This window comes from Calonectris borealis, chromosome 12 (assembly GCF_964195595.1).
Source record: "Calonectris borealis chromosome 12, bCalBor7.hap1.2, whole genome shotgun sequence".
In the NCBI taxonomy this organism is placed as follows: Eukaryota; Metazoa; Chordata; class Aves; order Procellariiformes; family Procellariidae; genus Calonectris; species Calonectris borealis.
Window position 1 is genome coordinate 8,983,635 of NC_134323.1, and position 23,049 is coordinate 9,006,683.

A 23,049-nucleotide genomic window follows, 5' to 3' on the forward strand; every position below is an offset into this window, starting at 1 on the left:
TTATCAACTCCATCAACATTGTTCGCTCCTCAGATCAAATAGTTCTTGTGTTTGCAAGTTCCTAGACATCAATTCCTAAGTGTTTCGTAATTATTGAGGGCAGTGAGGGAGGAACAGACAAGACTGGTGCGTAGTTGATATCGTGTTTTGGAATCGATTAACCTTGTTTTTAAAAGTTACAGGCATCTGGAATTAGTTTTGGTGAATGGGAGTTCTCAGTTTTCACTATGGCTTGTATCCCACAGTGGGGAAGAAGGGGGGGAAAACTGCAAGAGCTGGAAGAGGTTTGTTCATTCCAAGAATCTCCTTGTATGTGGAGGTGCGATTACAGTAAGGAGAGCTTAGCTCAAATGCAAATGTCCATTTGTATCTTAATGCAAATATTTTCACCAAAACTGTAAAATGTTTTGGTGGAAGGTACACCGAAACTTCTACAAGAACAGGGCAATGCTAGATGCTAGCATACCTTTTCAGGCTTTCCGAGTGCTCTCCTGGTCTCCCTTTTTAAGTGCCAGAGGCTGACAAGTGAGCTAGACTGCTAGGAGACAGAAGAATTTATAAAGAGTTTCCATTAGTGTTGAGAACAATAGGTATCAATCTAATTCTGTAGAGAGATGAAGCTTGTACTTGCTTGCAGTTCCAATTTCAGTTCTACAGATTTTTGGAGAAATGGAAAAGTTTGATACGTCTTGGTTAAAGCTGCATTGTTACAAGTCACTGCCTGTGGTCGCTGCAAAATGCCTGGAGGCAGATCCAGTCCTCTGCAGGATTTACACCTTGAACTGAACTGACAGTTCAGTTGGCAATGGCCAGGTGAAGGTGAATATAAAGATGAGAAACTTATTTCATTTCCAGATTCTAGTCAGTTTCTAAGTGAAAAGAGCAGTAAGGAGGGGTGTAAATAAAAGGAGATGATGTGAGGGATACTGGAGGAATGTTTCACAGGGAATTCTAGCATACTGTTGGGATTAGTTGTCATCTAGCCATTATGCACTGCCTCCTCATCGGTGTTTGCAGAAGAGGAGATTGAAGGAGGTCAGAACTTCATCCAAGTTTTATGGATAGGCGGTTAGAGACTGAGAGGTGAAATGACCTGCTGTTGGTGACCTGATGGACTAGGACGGGAGGTCTCTGCCCTAGGCTCTAACCACTGCCTCGGTTGTAGAACAGGCAATGTGTCTTGGGCAAGCGGAGAGTCTTATGACTAACTCCAGTTTTGCAATATGGCCATCATTGTTCTCCTTTTTTGTTTCTGGTCATGAACAGTTTTTGAAATTGGAGCATAAGGTCAGTTATAAGACCTTAAGATATGCCTATACTTTGATCACAGGCTGCTGAGTGATATTTGAACTAGGCTTGAATTAGTGAGGTAGCATATGTATGTGACCTAGCTGGGGTAACGTGGAGCAACGCACGAGTGAATTTAAAAACAAATTGGCTTGTGCTGAGCCATGTGTTAACTTTGGTCTCGTTTTTGCAGCCTGTTTTGTGATAGCGGTATAGACGTGTCCAAAGAGCTCCACCGTTGCACGGGGGTTGCACACAAAAGGAATTTGCTACCTGCTTGGTTCTGTTTTCCAACCTTTGCTGTTTTGTAACAGCGTGCTGCTTATCATGGAGCTGGCTTAGTGCAAGGTTACTCAGTATGGGGATGGGAGTGGGGAGGTCATGTTTTCATTTGAGTGAAGCTGTTTGTTGATAGTATGATAACATTCCAGGGATGCCACGGGAATGCTTGTGGAAGAAGTTTTGTGGGGTTGGAGTCAAATCAATAAAAGACTGTGAATTGAGCTTCATAGGATCCAAACCTCTAACTTCTTATTTAAAAAAACAGATGAAAAAACCCATCAGCATTAAACTGTCACTTATCCAAGGCTTTTTTTGCACGTAGGATTTTGCAAGAATAATGTTCCCCCTGGTCATTGTTGCAGGTTTGCTTAGAGCTGTAATAAAAATGGTAATGATTTTTTACTACTTTTATTCTTTGGGTGTTTTGTTTTTTGGGAAGTCAGGGGGAGGGAGGGGACTCTGTTTTGGAATCCATATGAATTGGATTCCATGAGCATAAAAAACTTAATCCTTAACCACTTTTGCTAACAGATGAAGGGGGCAATTTGCAGCGTCTTGTAATCAGTTATCTGCAGAAATATTTTAAATGTTGCTTATTTGCGTGTACAAATAAGGATAAGAATCTGCTCATCACTAGATTTTAACTATATGCGAACCAAGAAATATGTTATGCCTCTTCCTATTTTTGTGTAGTGCTTTTTGCTAAATATTAGTTATTTAGTTTTGATTTGATTACAAATGTATTGCTGTGTAAAGTGTTTAGTGGTGCTATTACAAAATATTCCTCCTCTGTGCTTTCTTAATTGGAGGAAGAAATTTGCTTAAAAATAAAAATCCACTGCTAAAAGACAATAAGTCTGTTTTTAACCATGGCAAAGCTGACATGCATAATGTCAAGTATATACACAAGAGTTACCATAAAGCTAGAGGCTCCTTTTTGGTATCACTTCTATCATAGCTCAAATCATGAATCTTTAGATGCCTTGAGACAAATATGTTAACAATAACTTCAGAGTCATTCCTTATCTTTCAGTCACCAGCCAAAAAGCAACAGAAATACATTATCATTTATTTTTCTAATCTCTCTCTTATGTTTCATATGTCATGGTTTTTAAGCAATATGAGTAAAGATGACAGGAGGCAAAATCTCTGACAGTCAAAATCTTGGAAAGCAGCGAGCTAATGTATTATTCTGTGTCATCTTGTTTTAGAAGTATGCCCATCTGCAAAAGCAGGGAGAGACTGGAAGATGGGAGTAAACACAGTAGTAACTAAAAAATCAGAAGATCAGAGGTGTTCGTGTCCATTTTACAGAGTCTGAATATCTACATAGTTGGAGGAATCTAGTGGGAAATAAACGCTCTTGGCCATAACTGTTATTTTTGTGCCTCCCTGTCGTTTTTAGGCCAAAGATAAGCCTGAGGAGAGTGGTGCAAAACCTAAGCATGTGCTTAGTAGCAGAGGAACCCAAACTGAAAGTAAGAAGCCTCTGGAAGGTATGTATCACTTCAGGCATGCTACAAGATTTGACTCTAGAAGGTGCGGCAGACAAACTGGAAATTAATAGCCTGCTATTTCTCACTACCTGAATTACTCAAATGTAACTGAGTAACTTTGTCCACCAGTACTGGGAAAGTAGAGAAGTTCTCGCCTCCTCTGCAAGAACGTCCGTCCCCCAGATCAAACTCCACAAAACCCTAGAAGATAAAGAAAATAAAAGCAGCACCTTTGTTTGGCTGCACAGATTTTTTTGCTTTGAAATTACAGTGAGATGAATTGAGAGAGCAGTACTTGTTTGGAGATACCACGAAGGTAGTGGCAATATCACATAGCAAACCTAAAAAATTCTTTTCCCGTAACACATCTGAACCAGCCCTCTCTCCTCCCCCTCTCTGAAACAGTGTTGACATTGGGAATATCTTTTTATCATCAGCAAGTTTCATTGCCATGTCGGGTCTAGATTCCTATTTAGGATGCATCTGTCAGGGCATTGCCCTGTTGCATTCATTAATGCCTGTGGAGTTGCAACAGGGGTGAACGTGATGTTGAGCAGGCTTTGTCATGCTGTTGTCTTCAGAAATTGTCAGTGAATCCTTTAAATTACAGATGATCCCCTTTTTAGCTTCATCATTTAGGAAGTGACAAAAATAAAGTAGGCAGTTGGTCACAATTCTGACTCAAAAGCAACTCAGGGTTGCGATCTAATTTCAATAACTGGTGACCTGTGTGTGCTGAACCCTGAAGGAAGTTACCCTAAAAATTTCCACTGTTAATATTCATAACCATTGTCATGAGAAGGGGCTGAAGAACCTTCTTGTCCTTTTGTGGAAAATGCAAAAGGCACCGTCTCAAGCCCCAGCGTCCCTTGGAGTCTTGCTCCGTGCGTTTCTGCTGCTCTAATCAGGTAGAGGGTGTACCGGGTTTAGGAGGGTCCCGGATGGGTCTGCAGTGCCTGAACTACCTGTTACATTTGCCCGCAGAGTGATTTCGGATTTGAAAAGCAGTGAGCTGAGCCTTGCAGGTTTTTGTTTGCTTTATGGAAATCCAAGTTAAATCTGTAACACTGCTGGAAAGCCAGCAGAGCAGTTAAACCTCTAAGGAAGCCATGAGCATTGATAATGGCTGTCTCAAGCCTGCTGGTGTAAGGATTTTAAACCTTTCAGGGGTTTCTTGCTGCTTTTCAGATGTATGTAACTGCGTAGGTTATTTTGAATGGTAGGTTACTTTACTCCCTCTCTGTTTTGCTGTCACTTTTGGCAAGGGTAGTTTATTAATGGCTTGTTTTATTCAGAGACAAAAAGTGGGAAAAAGCTGGATGAAAACAAGAGAGCATGTGAGAAAGTGAACGCTTCTAGTGCTGGAGCCCACAAAGCTGACTCCAGACCCCAAGCTAAAGAGAGGACGGCGCAGCAGCAAGCAGTAGAAGGTGCTGGCAAAACACACAGCTCTAAGATCTGTCAACAGCAAAAGGACGTTGCTGTCAAAGCTTTGAATCAACACAACGGTCTTCCCTTCGTAAATCAAGATCATGTAGGCAACCAAAATGTTCCTTCTAAAGCACACGATAAGGACAGTGTCCCACACCTGGATGAGTGCCACAGGCAGCTTGTTCGTCAGAAACTCAGAGAGAATGAAAACAAACCTCCATCGTCAAGTACGGCATCCCGGGAAGCTGTGCCCTCCACATCCCAGGCTATATCTGACACCGGCTGTGAAGTGACACATACCAGGTAATGGCCTCGCTGGTAGCTTTCTGTGTGATCTGAAACCATTTCATGTGTTAGAAGGAAAAAAAGGAAAGCCAGGTCATTAAAGGAGGCAGCTCCTGCTGAGGTATGATCCAGGGGGAAAAAGCCACGCTAGGATAGGAGCGGTGAGACCTTACAAATGGTTAAGGGAAAAAACTCAAAGCAGCAAGGGCCCTGTGGAAATTTCTGTGAAGCCGAGGAGCCAGAGGGCTAGACGTACGGGAGATTTTTTATATGATCAGGGCTTCTGCGTGTTAGAGGTAGGTGACCGCCCTAGTACAGCTCAAGTAGTTGGACATGTATAAACCACTCACTACTTTCCAACTCCTCTGTTTCTATACACGTGGGGGTGAAAGGAATTTGAGATATTTACTCGTATATGACAAAACCAAACAACTTGTTTTGTTTGCTGTCCTTGGTGTTTTTGTGGTTTTTTTTTTTTATGCCTTGGTCACCTAAAGATATGACCAAATCGTTCATTTATTAATCTCTACTAGCCCAATCTTTTCCTTATATAGGTGTTTTGTAATATGTCTTTCATAATCCATTTCCTTTAGAATTATTTATTTAGGATTTGATTTTAATTCCGTTCATTTAAATTAAAAAAACCCCACACAACAAAAACCCACAACCAAAAAACCACTACCAAGCAAACCTCAACGGATGGAAATTCTGTGGCAAATTTTAACTGCCTTCTTTGTCTGGATATGAAGTTGTTTATATATGTGTATGTGTGATAGCCACACTCACACACATATATACACACACACACACACACATATGTGTATGTTACTTTGTGTGTGGAATTTCCCCATTGCTTATGTGTACAAATCGGTGTCTGAAGCCCAGACAAGAACATGACACTACTTTTGTGTATGCGTACTTTAATTTGAAAACTTTGAATTTGTAGCGGTACTTGTGAATATAGGGTGGACACTTAAATCTTCCTGTGCAATGGGTAAGTGTCTGCGGGGATTACAGGGCTCTTTTTTTTTTTTTTAAAAAAAAAAAAAAAAAGAATAAAAAATTACCAAAATGAGTGAAAGTTGTCCTGATGCCAGCTCACGGGCTTCACGAGGGAAAGGGCTCATGGCGAAGGCTGGCACACTGGGATGTTTTTCTCCTAAGAGGCTGAGTGTAAGAATGTGACAGGAGAAAGTAGAAGCTTTCACTACTGCGGCCTCTCTTCAAACATTCAGGAACAACTTTGTGTACAGTTTATAGACATTGTTACCTCCAAACTGATGGCTGTAATAACACCAAGAGGGACCTCCCTGTATTTTCCCTGTGGGTTTTAGGCTCTGGCCGGTGAGCCGTGGGCACTGTGCTTGAACAGCTGGAGCGGGTCGGTCCCGGCTGCCTGCCGGAGCGCTGCCTCGGGGGCTCCGCCTGTGCCGTACTTTGAGGATGGCTCAAGGCGTTCGTGAAGCAGTGGAGGAACAGTTGCTGTTACCCCTTGGAAGTCAGTGCTGGTGGATCGTGATGTGCCAGGCGGTGAACTTGGAGATAGGCAGCAGCTTCTGGAGCAGCTGGCCGGTTTGGACAGGCGGGTGTCTGAGCCCCGAAGACTTTGGTTTGGGGAGGGCAGAACTAGAGTAAACCCCAGGGGAAGCTGCAGCCTTCCTGCACAGGCTACCTATTATGCTTTTGTGTCTGAAGTCACATGAGGGTGGTAAATGCCTCTCTAAAATGAATGCAACTTTTAATGAAGTCTGCAAGCCCACGCAGAAGCGTCAAAAGAACATTGTGTTCCCCTGCTTGGAGAAATGCCCAAGAGTCCTGCCGAGTTCAGGCTTGTCTAGATAGCAGTGGAAGTGTTTGCTCAGAGCTGTGTTCGGCTGCTCTGATAGCTCACTCCGGTGCAGCTTAGATTCATAGCACAATGCAAGGGTGTTAAAGGTCCTGAAAATGAGAAGCGTCAAGACTCTTGTTATGCAAAAGCAGAAACATTTTCTTTTATAACATCTTTTGTAATAAGGCTGCTCCACTGAAAGAGGCAATAATTTTTGTGAAAATGAGGTACATTCTCTCTTAGACATCACAAATTTTCTTTACTTGCTGTTGTATAAAATCTACTTTACAACTTCACAATTTCCAATTCAGCCTCACTGAAATCAGACTGTGTGCTCATGACAGTTGGAGCAGTAACAGTTGACTGAAAAATCATCACACGAAAGTCTTTGACGGATTTTAGGAGCATAGAGAATTGGTTTTAACCCATGTTCTTCTTAGGCAACACAAGAGGAAAAAAAATTATTAAACTTTTCCAGTAACTAGAATGCCAAGGAAAATAGTATTGATGGAGTGAAAGAATTTATGAAAGTTACATTTTTAACAGAAAGCTGTGGAAAGAATGTTATCCCATCAGAAGACACAAACACAGATGTTTGAGTGTGCAAGTCAGCCAGCTGGAAGAGGACTGGGATGGATGCAAACCTTTGGATTTGTTGAGCCGTATGAGCAGCCAGTCATTTAGATAATCAGCCTGTAATTTGTGAAGGCAATCACTACCCCCTCTCTGCCCAGATGAGTGATATTTTATTAGACTAACTGTAGTAGTTGCAAAAAGTGGGTAAGCTTTCAAATGTGGGATTAACGCTGTGCAGTGTGAGACATTTTGTGTTCAGCAGAAGGCAGGCATATACACAGATGAGGACACAGAAAAAGCATCAGTATGCTTTGTGGTGCTCTTCCCGTAGTGTTGTGAGTATTTCCTAAGAGGATTGATACGGTTAGATTTCTGTAGAAATCTGTGGTTTCAGAACCTTATAGATTTTTTTCTTCCCCCACAAAGTTACAAAAGCAAGGCTAGTCATCTGCATAAATGTCAACTGTTTGCTCTGCAGGATATCCATCAATGTACATATGACTGAAACGAAAGAAAAAATTGAGAAGACCAAGGAAGGAAACTTAAATGATCACAGAAGTAAAAGTCCCAAAGTAAAATCCCCATCCTCCACACCAGCAGAAGTGGAAGGAGTCAAACAGCTGCCTGAGAAATTAAAACTTCAACAGAGTCCTAAAAACATCAGCTCTGAGCCAAAACAAGAAGTGAAAGGGGACAATAAGCGAAATGAACTTGCGCCTCAAACAGGGAAGCAACAGCCATTATTGAGCAAGCCCAAAGCAGGTAAAAAGGCTGAAGAGAAATCAGAATTGAAATGCAAGCCCATAACCTCACAGAATACCTCTGCAAAGGAGCTTACGAAAGATCTGGGGGTAGAAGTGAAAATCCATCAAGAAACAGCAAAAGCAGAAGAATCCCTGACAGATACCAGCTCCGAGAGGAGAGAATCTGAGTCTGCATCTTCAGGGGGAAGTGAAAACGATGCTCGTCAGTGTACAGGAATGGCACCAGAGAAGACTAAGTCATTGAAAGCTAGCAAAGAGCTTCCCACAGAGGATGAAATGATCATCGGTAAGTCGCTTGCAGTTACTCTCGGAAACTTTTACGTTGAGGATTTTGTGCTACTCGTCTGTTATATATACAGTAATAGCTGCAGCAGTGCTCAGTAGACCACCTATGTCTTACAGTTCAAGAGCATTTTGCCATGGGTACCTTTGACTATGTAAATAACAAGTGAATTAACATTTGTACAAATTCTTTAAATAGTAATTTTCCTTTTAAAGTGTGTTGTGGGGAAAAAAGTTCCTTTAAAATAAAATTGGGTGAAGTATATGTGTGATCAGAAGTATGAGTAATTTTGAAAAAATCCATTGTCTTACATTAGGCATTTATTCCTTAAGATAGAGTATGCTTTAGCAACTATGGACTGGAGATCCAGAGGGCAGCAAAATATGCAGGAAGAGTATCTTGCCGTGGTCTTTGTTGTGTTATTGGCCATAGATCTTTTCTCGATTACTGTGTGAACACTTGATTGCATTGTTTCAGGGAGTAGTCTCTCCTGGCAGCATGAACAAATGTATATCCCAGAACATATATACATGGGTAGATGTCCTGACCTAAATCTGGCTTTCTCCGCAGTGGCTGGAGATGAGTTGAATACATGTTAAATTGCAACCCAAGATACCTGGAGATTAATTTTAAAATTGCTTTGAATGGGGGACACCAAAAGTCGGTTTATGGAAGATTTACCCTAGAAAAACTTAGACATTAAATGTATCACGGCTAACTGATTTAGCTTCCCACAAACTGATTAAACTTAATAGTTGTAATGTTAATGTTTGCAGCGTTAGCTTGGACATTGTCTGCAAAAATCTTGCTGCTAGGAGAAACTTTCTGAGTTTACCAATAATTGTCATTGTCTATCAGTGCTGTGTATTTGTGCTGGTCTTTCCAGCTGCCATATAATGATTAAAAGAAGATCAAGTGTAATTTTTTTCAAACTTTCAGGTATTTTTTTCAGGTGACTCTTCTGTTAATGCATAAACTATGGTGTTGATCTTCTAAAGGTGTCCAGTGGGTTTACTGTGTTAAAAAAACAAGGTTGAGATTCAGGAGGTGGGATCCTGTTCGCAGTTCTGGGCCTTTATTCCTCATCTGTAAAAGGGTGTTAGCAGTAGCAGTCCCTCACTCGAAGCAACAAAGAGATTTTAGGTATTTTCAGCACCTCCCTCCTTACGGCTAGCTGCAAATGCAATGGTTATTTTACTTGCATGCCACTCTAAAAATAGTGAAGGAATCGCGTGCTTAATGTTATCCAGATACTTCAGTGCTTGCCTGAATTCCAGCAGAAGACAAAATGGTGGCGTGGTGGAGGAACACGAAGCAAAGAGGAAAGATGGGAGAGAGGGTAGTGCACTTTATACTGAAGTTCTGGTTTGAGTGTTTGCATGAGCAGCTATCGGCAGCAGTCGGAGGCTGGCTTGTCCGGGCGTTTGTGTGGGCCCCCAGTGTTTCCCCCTTAGAGCCCCACAGCCGCAGAAGCGCTGAGGTGGGGGAGGAGCTGTGTGTGCGCGTTTGTGGTCCCGGCTCTGCGTCGGCAATGCCTGTCTGACAAACTGGGCTCATCCCTCGAGGAACAGCGATGCTGAAGGTGGGGGAGCACAAGAGTATGGTTTTGTGGAGTGGTGGATACTGGGAGCGCAGAAGGCGGTTGAGACTTCTCGTTACACTTAGCAAACACAGCCAGGTGACGTGCATATCCTGTGGATTGAAATCGTTGGTGTGTGCAGTGATGTGTGCAGAAACATCTCAATGACCAGTTTGTCTCCTCTTTAGATGACAGCCCTTCTCCTCCGGCTCCTTTCGAACATCGCATAGTAAGCGTCAAGGAAACAGAGGTGACAACGTGCTACTTGGTGTGTCGTCATGAAGTACTGGGGGGGTAAGTCTCCCTGTCCCTAATGCTGTACTGCTGTTGGTGGCTAAGGCAAGGAGAAATGCAGTTAGCTGGAGAGCTAGAGCTGTCATCTTCAGATGGCTCCAAGGTGCGCGTGGGTGAGGCATCTACAAGCTCGCTGCAGCCAGAGTGAGCAGGCTCATCCTTGAGGCCTTTTGGGCTATCACTCCTGGGCTCCTTGTATCAACTTTCTGTTGATTTTGGGGTGTGTGTGTGAGGTGTCCCTTAGATGACTGGTTTCTGCCCCAGTTCCATTTTCAGACATCTGACTGTGATCTTGGATGACTGGTTTTTGCATTTGTTATAATAATCCTGGCTACAGCTGGTGTCATGAGAAAAACCTGTAACCTTCAGGCAGACAGATTCAGAGCATTTGGAGTCAGCAAAGCCCATTAGGTCAGGCAGCTTCCAAAATCTTTTTTCCATGCTGAACTGCACGTTAAAGAAAACTAAGGGAGAAGTTATAATTATTTTGACCTTACATTTAGTTTTCACTCATAGGAAGTCTGCAGCTGCTTCAGCCTTTGTATTCCTGTATCCTTACTTATCTGACAAGAAGGTTTGATTTACAGGCTGATCCAAGTACAAATATGGCTTAATAAGTATAAGCCTGATGATGCAATAGCAGAAAGATGGTGTTTAGAAATCATCTCAAGGGGCATTATCGTATCTGGGTGACATGGGGGAGAATTTACAGCACGCAAGAAATGCAGTCTGTGGAGTGGCTACAGTTACTAGTTTTATAGTCATTTAAAAAGTTATGAGATCAGGACAGAAATATCCTTGTTAATATACCCACTGCTGCATCACTGAAGGACAGCAAGCGGGTACAGTTACAGAACCGAAAAAGAATATCATCAGGTCATCATACCGCGGTGAAATGTAGTAATGCGAAGGGGGCATAATATTTTAATGTAAGCATTGAACAACTGGCTGGAAAGATAAAACTAATCCTTCATAAGCTGAGAGAAAGAGGAGATTCATGCTGCTGGCCACCTGATTCTGTTCACTTTGTACTGTGCTATTTTTAATCAACGATAAGAATAGTTGTATGAAAAGTTTCTGGGGTGAGCTGTGTTAAGCTGGTTTCCCATCTTTTGCTTGGTATCAACAGGGGGCGTTTTGGGCAAGTTCACAAGTGCACGGAAATATCAACTGGTCTCAACCTGGCAGCCAAAATCATAAAAGTGAAAGGAGCAAAAGAGAGGGTAACTATGTTGCTGTGAACCCAAGTGAGCACACTCTAAACCTGGCCTTATTGCAAGCACCTTAACACCACCGCCCTGAGTCAGCCCGTAAGAGGCAACTTGTTGTTGAGTAGTATCAAATACCCTAAAATCTGTCTTAGTAAGTAGCAGCTTGGACTTTGTATGACTGTTTGTCATCTCCCGTGTGTGTGATTAAACCTTCTGTCATGAGACCTGTGGTATAGCTGTTACTGGCTTTTACAAACAATTGTATTTGAATAAATTGGAATTTAAGGAGCGTATTTTGCTCATTTTTTGTTAATTTATTATTTTTTCAGGAGGAAGTAAAAAATGAAATTAACGTCATGAACCAATTAAATCACGTGAATCTGATCCAGCTTTATGATGCTTTTGAAGCCAAAAATAATATCACTCTGATCATGGAATAGTAAGTTTAAATGATCTCAGGAATTGTCAGATGTTTGGGTTTTCTCAGGACACTACAGGAAATAGGGAATGATAATTCTGAGGTGTGAAGAAGACTTGGGTGGTTTCCCAGCTTGAGAGAGTTTATTTCACTGTCAGAAGGAAAAAAAAGTGTTTTAAAGGTAGTTTCTTCAAATTATATATTTGGCAAGATTGCAGTTTAAACAAATGGTAAGAGGGGCAGCTATCTTCAAGAGCATGAATGAAATTACAAGATTGTTAATGAACAGAACTTCACTATGGTTCATTTTTTCATTTAAGTTTAACTTACAGGCCCCAACATGGTCCCTAGCTACCAAATTACATAAAAGTGTTGTGGGTAAGTAAAATCTCATATTAGGGAGAGGGTGAGGGTGAGAGACCCAGACAAGAGGAGGAGTGAGGTGTTTCAAGTAGAATTAGAAAAGGCGTGGAGAAGGTAGGAAGGTGATTATTTATATGCATGGTCTACCTCCTTTGAATAATTTTAGGATTAATAGAAATGCCTCCCCATTTGAAGCTAAATAAGAATTTTGATCTATATCAAACATGGAATTCACAAAAGGGAGATTTCATGATGTACACCTGCTGCCTTTTCTGTGTAGTGGCATATTGCTTTACAAAAACTTGAAGTTTTATAACCTAAAAACTGAGTTTCTGCTACAGAACTAATTGTTAATGACATGAAGGAAAAAACAATACAAAATGAAATAGCAAATATAAATATGATAAGACATTTCAAATGTGTATATTGAAATTAATACCTGAAGTTTTTACCTTGCAGAACCTTGTCAGAGCTGTATGTCTGATGTAATTTTCTCTTAATTTTTGTGCAGAATTAAGTCCAGTTGTCAGCTCATGTAAAATAACTTTCAGTTTGAGAAGTTTCATTCAGTAAATTTCATAAGTTGAAGACTTATTTTCTCTAGACTAATAAGAAGAATAGATACTTTGGTACTCCCTGTAGGTTCTTCAGGTCCCCATCGGATCACCAGGTCGTGTGGGTTTGGGTTTGACATATATCCCCCACAAATGTTAGCGACAACTTTTCCATTTTTTAATTTAGATTGATACTTAATTTCACGCTCAGAAGTAAGTCTCTTGAAGTCATTGAGACTACTGATACGCTTTGTATTGGATGTATTGTTAGGACCCTTGCTAAATTAGACAGCCTAAGCTCCCAACTTGGAAATAAATTGAGCTAATGAGGAATTTTAGGGTTTTTAACACTTTTCTATGTCAAAATTTTAGTCTTGATGGTGGTGAATTATTTGACCGGATCACAGATGAAAACTACAATCTAACCGAGTTGGATGCAATCCTATTTACCAAACAGATTTGTGAAGGAGTCCACTACTTGCACCAACATTATATTCTCCATTTAGATCTGAAGGTCAGTAGTTCATACTCTCCGCTCTTTAGCAATGCTGGGCTTTGGACCACCACAGAGTCTCTAATTACAAGTGTCATTTCTCATTTCATGGACTTATGTCATAAAGAAATAGACTTACTTAATTCAATAGCCACAATGAATGGAGCTCTAGAGATTCATTACTTTTTTTTTCAATGTCTATTTGGTAGCTTGCTTAGAATAGTGACATGAACAGGAGCTTTTCATTCTGTGTGGAATTAAACAATGCCCTTTTGTCATCAATGGAAAAAACCACACCCCAAAACCTCTTTGACTAGAAATGCCTGCAGTCTTCCCTCCACTCCCTACCCTGCTGTGTCTATGTTCAAATACCTACTCAATCATTTTCCTATTGTTTGTACTTTTTACTGTCTGGAACTGAACTGCAGTAAAATGACAATATTTTCTTAATGGCCCCTTAATAACTGATCTTTTTGAACAGAAATACGAACTGATTTTTTTTCCTGCTTGTTTATACAGCGCCTTACACAAATGATATTAGACCTGGTTGGCCTGTAGACAGTTCTGCAGTTGTAAAAAGTTTGGACACCAGCATCCCCCCCATCCCCACCTTGAAAAATATTCTCATTGGAAGAAACAAATTTTTGCCTTTGTGGGCAAACCAAAGGATGCATTTGACATGTTTCTTGTGGGTTTTTATGGAGTTACTTTTATACTTAAGAAGTAAATCCAGTGGGTAAGCCTCAACCATCAGACTGACTCTACCGTTTTACACAGGGGGGCTTTTCCATTCCAAAATCTATTTGTCATCTATGGTGAAATATAGGAATGTTGTTATACAGGAACAGAATTTAAACTTCCTTATGGGAGGTCCAAAACCAAACCTTTCGCTAACGCAGTATGCCAGTCAAATACTTCTCTCCCATGATAGGAATAGAAGGAAAAGTATTATACTAAAAATTATCATTAAAATTTCTGAGATTTTTATACTTCTCTGATAGATCTCTCTCTCAGTCATACGTTTAACTCAAAATACCCTCTTCTCTTTTTGTAGCCTGAAAACATCCTATGTGTAAATCGCACAGGAAACCAGATTAAAATTATTGACTTTGGATTAGCAAGGAGGTAAGAGAGTTCAGTTATGAGTTTATTTTAAAAACCAAAACCAAAACAAACCCACAAACCTCTGACGTGTTTTTGGTAGTTCTTGGGGTTTTTTAAATGCATTTTGGTGGCTCTAAAGCAATTCTGCTATGTGAATGAGCTAAGTATTATGCTGCTGCAAGCATGAGTTTTCTGTTGTGTGCATTAATTATCTAATTACTTTTTCAAATAACATTTCTGTTGGATAAAGCTATACTGCTGTTCTAATTTTCTCAAAATGATTCCCCATGTAGAGCTTTTACTCTAGGGACTCCATGAAGGCTCTCAGACTTCCTGACTGCTGGGTTTTATTGTGCAGGTTCTAGCTGTGGAAATTCTGTGAAACTCTTTATGTTGATAAGTTGGGGGGGGGGGGGGAGCAAAAAAAAAAAAAGCATGTTTGAGCCATCCCATGTGAAACAGGAAACCCTCAGAAAAATATGGACTTTTCTCCATTCTTTTACTTTGCTCGCGTGAGTTTGCTAAAGGAAAGCTGTGCGAGCATGAGTCAATTCCCCTAGAATAAAAAGGAATGACTCCTGTTAGTAAAACAGTGAGAACAACAGCATTTCTCTGTTTCTTTTCTGAACTCTTTGAGGCTTTTCTTAAGCCAAAACCTGCTACATTCATGCATATGTGTACCTACGTGTGTGTATGTAAGTATCTGTCCAAGGACTTTTTTCTTTTAGAAGTATTTTATGAAAACAGAAATGGATACACTGAGTTGTTGGTTTTGGGTTTTTTGTTTTTTGATTTTTTTTAAATTGGGAGGGTAAAGATGCAAACTTCTACTTGAAGCAGTTTTGAAAACAAGATCTTCCAGGAAATAGAGATGTAAAAGCGATGCTTTAATGGTTTGTGCTGTCTGTACACAGACGTAACTCCAGCTGCAATCAGTGATAATTATTACTGGTTCAGTTTTGTAACCTTTTCCTTTTAAGCAATAGAACAGAATCATTTTCTCTCTGTATGGGATCACTGTTTAACTTGTTACCAAGCCCAAATAATCCTCTTCAGAGTCCCACCTTAGCAGTTATATTGTGCTTGTATCTGTTATACAGACCTTTACCCTAAGCTGTAGCTGGGTACATCCCATTAAGCAAATGCTCTCAAGCCTGTTTTAATGGAAGCTGCTTTATTTGTTTTATGTTGGACACCTGCTGGAAAGCATCCTGTGGAGCCTGGCCCCACTCTGTGGGGGAGCCCTTTGCAGGATTTATTGCCCTTGGTCTTCCTTCTGGTTTTGCTCTGGCAAAGGGATAGCTGATAGTGTATTCACCTGAAGTCACAGCAAAATTCACCAATTTATTTTTTTAAAGACCTTGATGCTGTCCTGATTGCCTGGGTAAGTCTGCTCTGCTCACTCTGCCATGCTCGCGTGGCAAAAAGCCATGCCTTGATTTTTATATGTGAGATGCGTTCCCCAGCCTGCTCTCAGCAGTGATGTCTCTCTCTTTCCCGTAAAGGTACAAACCTCGTGAGAAACTGAAGGTTAATTTTGGAACTCCAGAGTTCTTGGCTCCTGAAGTGGTGAACTATGACTTTGTTTCCTTCCCAACAGACATGTGGAGTGTAGGCGTCATCACATATATGTTGTGAGTAACCCTGTGAGGGATAGTGGCGATGGCACCAAGGGCTCTGCAAGAGCCAGTGGAGGCTATCTGCAGAGCAGGAATGCAGCAACCACTGAGCCCATATGGCTGTGATTCCTCCTAATTCATTCTGTTAAAAACCCCAGCCTTTAATGCAAAAGCACCTCCCTGTGCGTGCAAAGTCTCTGAACAACAAATAACCCTTCTGATAAATATGTGACTGTTCTTCTCCCTTACCACCTTATTTAGCAAGGTAAAATGGGTCAGGTCTTTTTTTACTTGGAAAAGTTTCCCAAAGCATGTCAGAATTTTCATTTTGATTGCATTCTTGAGGACTTGAATTAATTTTCAAATTTGCAATCTGATCATTTTAGTAGCTTGGACTTGGTGTGCATCTGCACAGAGGAATTCATGTTGGGTGTTAGGCCATGGGTCTAAAAAATGTCATGTTACAAATAGGGCTAAAACTTTTCTCTGATGTCTGGATGGCGGCCATGGACCGCTTGCTGCCAAAGTCTCTGCCTTCGGATGAGCTGACTTTGCATCCCAGAATCTTTCACAGATGCTTTCTGTGAACTGGATACATTTCTGGTTTAAATTTGCATGTTAGGCAAAACCCAACTGAATGAAGTAATAAACGACTGAAGCAATAAATCTGGGCTTAGAGAGTAATTGAAAAAAGTATGCTATTGTTCAGAATTCTGTTTAATTTGAACCAAATTTGGATATGGGCCTTGATTTAGGAAAGCTCTTGAGTCCCCCTAGCTTTCCTAGCTGGGAAAGCACTGAAGTACGTACCTAGATCCCCACTGAATTAATTTCCTTGGGGATCTATTAACAGTGCTCCCTGATGTCACTGAGTAATACTAACATTACGACGCTTTATTGCTCCAAACTGTTGGCTTATCTTGGCAGGGATTGAGAAGTGGAACCCCCCATAGCTGAGACACTTTCCTCTCCATAAGCTAACAACAATTATAAAGCAGAGGATTTGTAGAAGGAAAAAAGCATCTTCCATATAATAACTACTCATCTCCCTCCCGTTCTTTCTTTTTTTAAGGCTTAGTGGCCTGTCCCCATTCCTGGGAGAAACTGATGCAGAGACCATGAATTATGTAGTCAATTGCAGCTGGGATTTTGATGCAGAAGCATTTGAACAGCTATCGGAGGAAGCTAAAGACTTTATTTCCAGACTACTTGTGAAGGAGAAAAGGTACCTCTTTGTCTGTTCGTGAGGACAGTAGCACCTAATGACATTAAGTTCATCCTAGCCAACTGTTTGGATTGCAGCCAACAATGAGAACGTGACATTTCTGTATGCTGTTTCTGTGCTTGCTGGGCAGTTCCTCAGTGATTCAAAAAGGAAAATGTCTGTGTACCTTGGTGCTACTGTGAAAAGCAGAACAGAAGAAATCTGGAAGGATTTGCTGTGTAGGAATCTGTTTTTAGTATTCTTTCTCTGAGCAAAAGCTATTTCTATTGTTGCTTTGGATTCTCACAAGCCCTGACACAAACTGCAAAAATGTCTCTTGAATGCCGTGGAGGATAAATCGAAGCTGCAGCTATGAAAATGTGCATTGTTCTCTTCTAAAGTGGTCCACATGCATTTGGTAGATATTAAAGAGCATTTGGGACTTAATTCTGCATGTGGCTTCTCAGTCTTGGCTCCACTGAAATAAGAAGTGGTTGCACAAATGAAACAACAGGAGAGAATGAGGATGATATTGATGTCAGACCATGGCTATGAGGTTGCGTAAGTGAGTAGAGAAATTTTTCTCTTGCTGAGTAGTGATACAAAACTAATCAAAACAGGAAATGATGCATACAGTAAAACAGATTGTGTGTTCAAGGGGAATTCAAAGGAGTGCTTAGAATAATAACAACTTCCAGATCATTACCTAAATCAGACAAATCAGTTCTAGTACTAATTACATTTTGAACAATAAGTCATATGAAAAGCTAAGAATAAACTGAACTTTAGCATATTGCCAGCAGGAGACAACAAAGGTTTTTTTCGCAGATTGTGATGAGGATTTGCTATGAGACTGTAAACTTTGCTTTGGAGTCTTCCATTTTTCTGGGCGATGGGAATAGGGACTCCAGGGGGACACTATGCAACGTCTGGTTAGAAGCCGTGAATGAAATGACTATGTAAGAAGAGTGTTGTCAGTGAGATGCAAAGATCAACGATTAGTTGGCCCAGTTGTTCACAAGGTACATGGACAGCCTCTGCTCTCCTACAGACTAGGCACCTTTGCCATGCTGGGACAGTAGGTCCGGCCTTGTGCAAGATCTGTACCTACCCCCCCTGACTGCTGTAATTAGGTGCGAGCAGGCAGGAGTCGTCTTTTCATCATCTTCTCAGTGACAGCTCAGACAAAGCTCAGGAGTTAGGCAAATTAAACTTTTTTTTCTCAACACCTCTCCCCAAGATTTCCTGTATTACTATAAATTTCTCAAAGCTTTTTGGATAGGCCTTCACATTTGGACCCATTGTTGAATGTCAGGATTATAATGTATGCTTAGCTTGATCCAAGTTTAGGGTGAATGGACAATTGTGCTTTTTACATATGAGGCACAGAATAAGCCTGCACTATCAGGACAGACAGATAACACCACAAATATTATTTTTCTGTATGCACTGATTCTTTTAGCAAAGTTTTGCATCCACATAACAAAATGATACATAAACTGATGAACCTGTAGAGCTGCTTCTTCAAAGAAGAAAAAACACACCCAAACTCTAAAAAGGCAAAATACAGTATTTAATCACAGCTCAATCAACCCACTGCAGATCACCAGCAGCTTTTCACACCACTCACCCCTTTGACTGGAGAGTGCAGGATGTCATTAGGATCCCGTGCACTGGGATGAACAGCATCTCAGGAAGCATCTCCACTCACTTGTGTTGGTTCATTTACGGCAGTTTCTTTATCAATAATATGGAGGAGGACAGGGCACTGAGAAAATGGCAAGGAGGGTAGCTGGATTTACATGGCAGATTTCCTCTCCCGCAGCTGCCGGATGAGCGCAACACAGTGTCTGAAGCATGAGTGGTTAAACAATCTACCTGCCAAAGCCAAGAAGTCCAAGCTTCGCCTGAAGTCCCAGTTGTTGCTGCAGAGTTACATGGCTCACAGAAAATGGAAGGTAAATAGACAAAGTCTGGCAAATCTACTTCCAGAGAGAAAATCAGCTCAACGCAGGCAGAGCCATTCCCTCATTTTTGTGTGTTGGCTCACTTTTGCCCACAGGCTTCTTTCTTGTTAAATATGAGTTTGCGAAGTCTATTTTCAGTTGTAAATTAAGTTTTTTCTCCTGCAGAATGGTATTACTTCTATTTTTAGCAAGTTTGGTTTCAATTTTTACTCCTTCTAATTGGTGTTTAGAAGTTTTACAGTTTTTTTCTTTACAAGTTCAGAGACTACAGATGCTACTTAGCTTATATTAAATGTTCTTCCTCTTCATATTGGAGAGATTTTTTCCTTTGACAACAAGTTGCATTGTTCTGTTGTCACTATGGAGTAGGAATACAACGTAAGGCAGTTTTGTGCCTCCCATTGCAGAGCGTAGAAGTGTGGGAGAGAATAAAAATTAGGCTTAAACCCATCCAGAGAACTCTTCAAGACCTTTCTGATAACTCCTTCAGAACAAAATTTTATATGAAGAAGTGATAGATAAGAATTTCTATTGGAGTCTCTATTGGATTGTAGATAATCGATCCTGAAAGGTGAACACTGATCTTGTTATAAAAAAGCCTGCGGAAATGTGAGGAAAACTCAGTGAGGACCATTTCCTTTTCTTTTGTCACTGGAGAGTTGTAACTCCTTGCTGAGGAGTTAAACCAGAGGCTTACACTTTTTCCATTCCTCTACTCCAGCTGTTTGGTCGCAGACTTCTGCACTTGCATTTTAAAAAATACATAATTCAAAGACGTATCATTATACAATTTGTAATAATGCTGCAGAAGTTCACAGTACCAGCAGTCTGTTCTGCAGTAATCAGTAGTTCCCCAGTACAAAGCTGTTCCGCACTGCAGTCCACACAAGTTGTGGGTCACTAGAGGTAAATGGATTTATCAAGAAGAAAAATCCATGTGAGCCACAGAAAAGGTCCTTTACCTCAGTTGCACTCACATTTGGACTGTTCTGTTTTGTTCACAGAAACATTTTTATGTGGTGGCTGCTGCTAACAGGCTGAAGAGATTTCCGAGTATGTCTGTCAAGCTTACATAAGCTTGTATGAAGCATCTACCACTCTGGAGATGGACATGAAGCCATGGAAGAAGGACTCAGTATCTTCAATAATTTCTACCCCTTTGTCTTATAACATAAAGGTTTGGGTCTGTCATCCTCAAATACTATGTGTTTTAGTGCTAAGGTTCCAGAAGTGCCTCAAGGAAGAGGCATTGTAATGATTTCTAAAAGCAGAAGCTGCCTTGTTTGTTTTTACAAGTTTTTAGTTGTTGTACATAGTGATTGAAAAACATGGCTGTTATTGGGGCTGACTTCTTGCTGAAGGCTTTGATTCTGCAGAGTATTGTTGGTGTGTTTACAAAAAAACCTATCTTGTCAGTTTTCTAGTTTCTCACACCAAGCATGGGATCTCTATACACTTTCTTCATAACCGATGTATGTCATCAATTTTAGAGCACTGCCACAACACCCCTCGGGTGTTTGTTACTTAGAACAAAAGATAACGGATATCTTTTTCTTCTGTAATTTTTCAAAAAGATTTATTTTTTTTCCCCCAAACATGATGATGATTCAGTGCAACTACTCAGAGTTGAATGGTTTTGGTTTTTTTTTTTTTTTTTAATTCTACTCTCACCTTTAAAAAGTAGTCACCGCATGGTTAGGAAATATGAGGAATTCTGGTTTGAAGCAACTTAAGTCAGTCAGTCCATTGCTGCTTTTTCTTATGGTGAGTTGAATTGAGCTGAATTGATTGAACTTTTGGAAGGAGGTGGGTGAAACTGCCACAAATAAAAATTGCCTAGTGACCATTGGGTCTATGCAAAAAGATCTCATGTTGTCCAGAAAAGAAGAGATTTCCAGGCGTCGTTTTATATGTATTTAAAACTTGTTAGTGCTTCCCATTGGCTGTGACTGCAGCTCTTAATTTTGTAAGTTTTAGTTTGAGGATTTTTTCTCCTCTCTGACAATTTTAATGAACTCTGAGAAGTTGATATGGTGTGATATGCAAAATAGGTTTTATTGCTGTTCAGTGGCAGGGCAACATCGCGTTGCCAGATTCTGTCTTTAGCCCAGTTAGGAGGTTGAAGCCCTTTTTTCCCCCACTTTGCTCTTGAACATTAAATATTTTCTTCACAAGACTAACTTATTTTGGATTTTAAACTTTTTCCTGATGTACAAAGAGTTGGAGCCACTTACAATCTCTCAGTTAAAAGTATAACATTATTTATTAAACCTTTATTCCTGTTCTAGATTCTGTAAAACTCAGTGTGAGCTGGATGGGCTCTTAGGAGCAGAAAACTAATACTAATTAGGAGCAGAAAACAGAAGCCAATACTACTAAAACTAGCTTCCCAGCAAAGGCATCAAACCACTGTAAAGCTCCCTTTAACTTTATGGACTTTCACATCCCTTGAATTAGCAAAAGTGTTGGTTGCTAATGAAGAGGTTTGCAAGACTTACCCCTAGCCTAGTTATCTTTTCCACTCTAGTGCTTCTCACTTTGCATAGTCCTGAATTCTGGACTTCTGCAGCATTTCCAGAATTGAAGCAGAGAAGAATTATTAAAATCAAGTGAAATAATCTTGACAACCTATCACCTTCTGTGAAGGCCCACGTTTGTTCATGTTTTCCTTCCACAGTGGTTCTGCATGCTCAATGTGATTATATTAATTGGTCTGTATATTTCTGAATTAATACTAATAAATTCCATTAAAGTGGAACAAGCCTATTCCTCAATTTTGGTTTAAACCCCCCTGCCAGACAAACCTGAAAGCATCTCTGGGTAGGTCTTAACAACAGAATGCTAATGTACTAAGTTGGATTCTCTCCCATCCTGAGGACCCTCTGCTACATATTAGATCAGACTTTAAATGGCAGACATTTTGTTACAGCTCTTACTCAATGTGGGTTAATTATCCAATATTTTCTCTGCACCTCAGGCATTTGTTTGGAGTCCATTCCTCAATAGTTACTGTTACATTTCAGAACTCTCGTCTGGAATGAGATTAGCTCTTGCTAATTAAAGTTGGCGTCAAGTGATTTCCTTTTTTATGCATTGGGAGGAGAAGTGAAAGGAAAACAGTCAGTAAGTTTTAATTTTCCAATTACTGTGTGTTTCTTCCTCTGTTTTGTAAGAGGGTAACACATGGGTGCTCTCTGCTGTCTTGTACATATTTCCTCTCCATTTTCTATAAAGAGAAGGTGCATCTGGCCAGCGGGATTACCATTTCATTTCTAATAGAAAGAAATCCCTTTAGATTCGGCAGCCATCACACGGTTCTGCAGTACAGTGGAACCCACCACGCACCCTTATGGGATGTTTCACCATGTCCTGTGTATTTTGTTTTGGGGTCTACAAAAAGCTAAAGGACAAACCACAGGTGACCTGTCAGTCACTGGAGCAGTATGACAAAAAGAACTGGCCCCGTACACTGATATCTAAAGCAGTTAATGATATCAACTATTGTAATCCTGGTGCGATCAGTGTTACCCAGTAAGCAGGGAGTACGCACAGCAGTGAGGCATTTGGCAAGCCATTAAAATACTCTTGAGAAGAAGCTCAGGTGGGGGCAGTGTTTCAATTCTAATGCTCAGACATGAGATCATTTATGTTCCTTCATACGGACGTTTTGGGTTTTCTGGGTTGTTTTGAAATGAGAGTTTATGAAAGTTATCTTCTTTTTGCACATCCCAGGCAGAAAACATGCAAGAGAAAGGGCCGAAGACTTGGATCGGTTTTATTATAGTTACACCAGCCCTGTACTGCTAAAAGTAATGATTTTCCTTCAAAAAGTTGTTAACACAAATTGTAGTTTGAGTAGCTGGGATGAAAGTGTAGGACTGCAGACGTTGCCTCCAAGAACTACAGGGCAAAGCACTCTCTCCTCTTCCCTACGTTTATGACTGTGAGATGCAAGAAATCTGTATTACCCAGACAAGATCCTTGTCCGCTGGATGTCTTCCTCCTTAAAGC

The 23,049-nt window shown here is 40.6% G+C and overlaps 2 protein-coding genes across 14 annotated transcripts in view; one reads left to right on the forward strand and one right to left on the reverse strand.

Moving 5' to 3' along the window:
* MYLK3 (myosin light chain kinase 3) overlaps positions 1-21,210 on the forward strand; it is a 55,149-nt gene extending 33,939 nt beyond the window's left edge. For 7 of the 11 annotated variants that reach the window (XM_075161258.1, XM_075161260.1, XM_075161259.1 and 4 more), the window contains 12 exons: positions 2,975-3,065; positions 4,361-4,799; positions 7,664-8,235; positions 10,000-10,105; positions 11,235-11,328; positions 11,646-11,755; positions 13,024-13,165; positions 14,199-14,269; positions 15,754-15,882; positions 16,940-17,092; positions 18,897-19,029; positions 20,043-21,210. In XM_075161258.1, coding sequence (XP_075017359.1) covers positions 2,975-3,065; positions 4,361-4,799; positions 7,664-8,235; positions 10,000-10,105; positions 11,235-11,328; positions 11,646-11,755; positions 13,024-13,165; positions 14,199-14,269; positions 15,754-15,882; positions 16,940-17,092; positions 18,897-19,029; positions 20,043-20,114 — 2,112 coding nt within the window. In that variant the 3' untranslated portion in view covers positions 20,115-21,210. The other 4 variants (XM_075161254.1, XM_075161253.1, XR_012675391.1 and 1 more) reach the window with 4 other exon arrangements.
* ORC6 (origin recognition complex subunit 6) overlaps positions 1-23,049 on the reverse strand; it is a 34,881-nt gene that overhangs the window by 4,998 nt on the left and 6,834 nt on the right. Inside the window, exon 8 of one of the 3 annotated variants that reach the window (XM_075161262.1) lies at positions 4,794-6,719. The exons of 1 other annotated variant lie outside the window; for it this stretch is intronic. In XM_075161262.1, the coding sequence (XP_075017363.1) occupies positions 6,640-6,719 (80 nt within the window). In that variant the 3' untranslated portion in view covers positions 4,794-6,639. Of the gene's footprint in view, positions 1-4,793; positions 6,720-22,397; positions 23,042-23,049 lie in introns of those variants that run through there. One more of the 3 variants, XM_075161263.1, reaches the window with a different exon arrangement.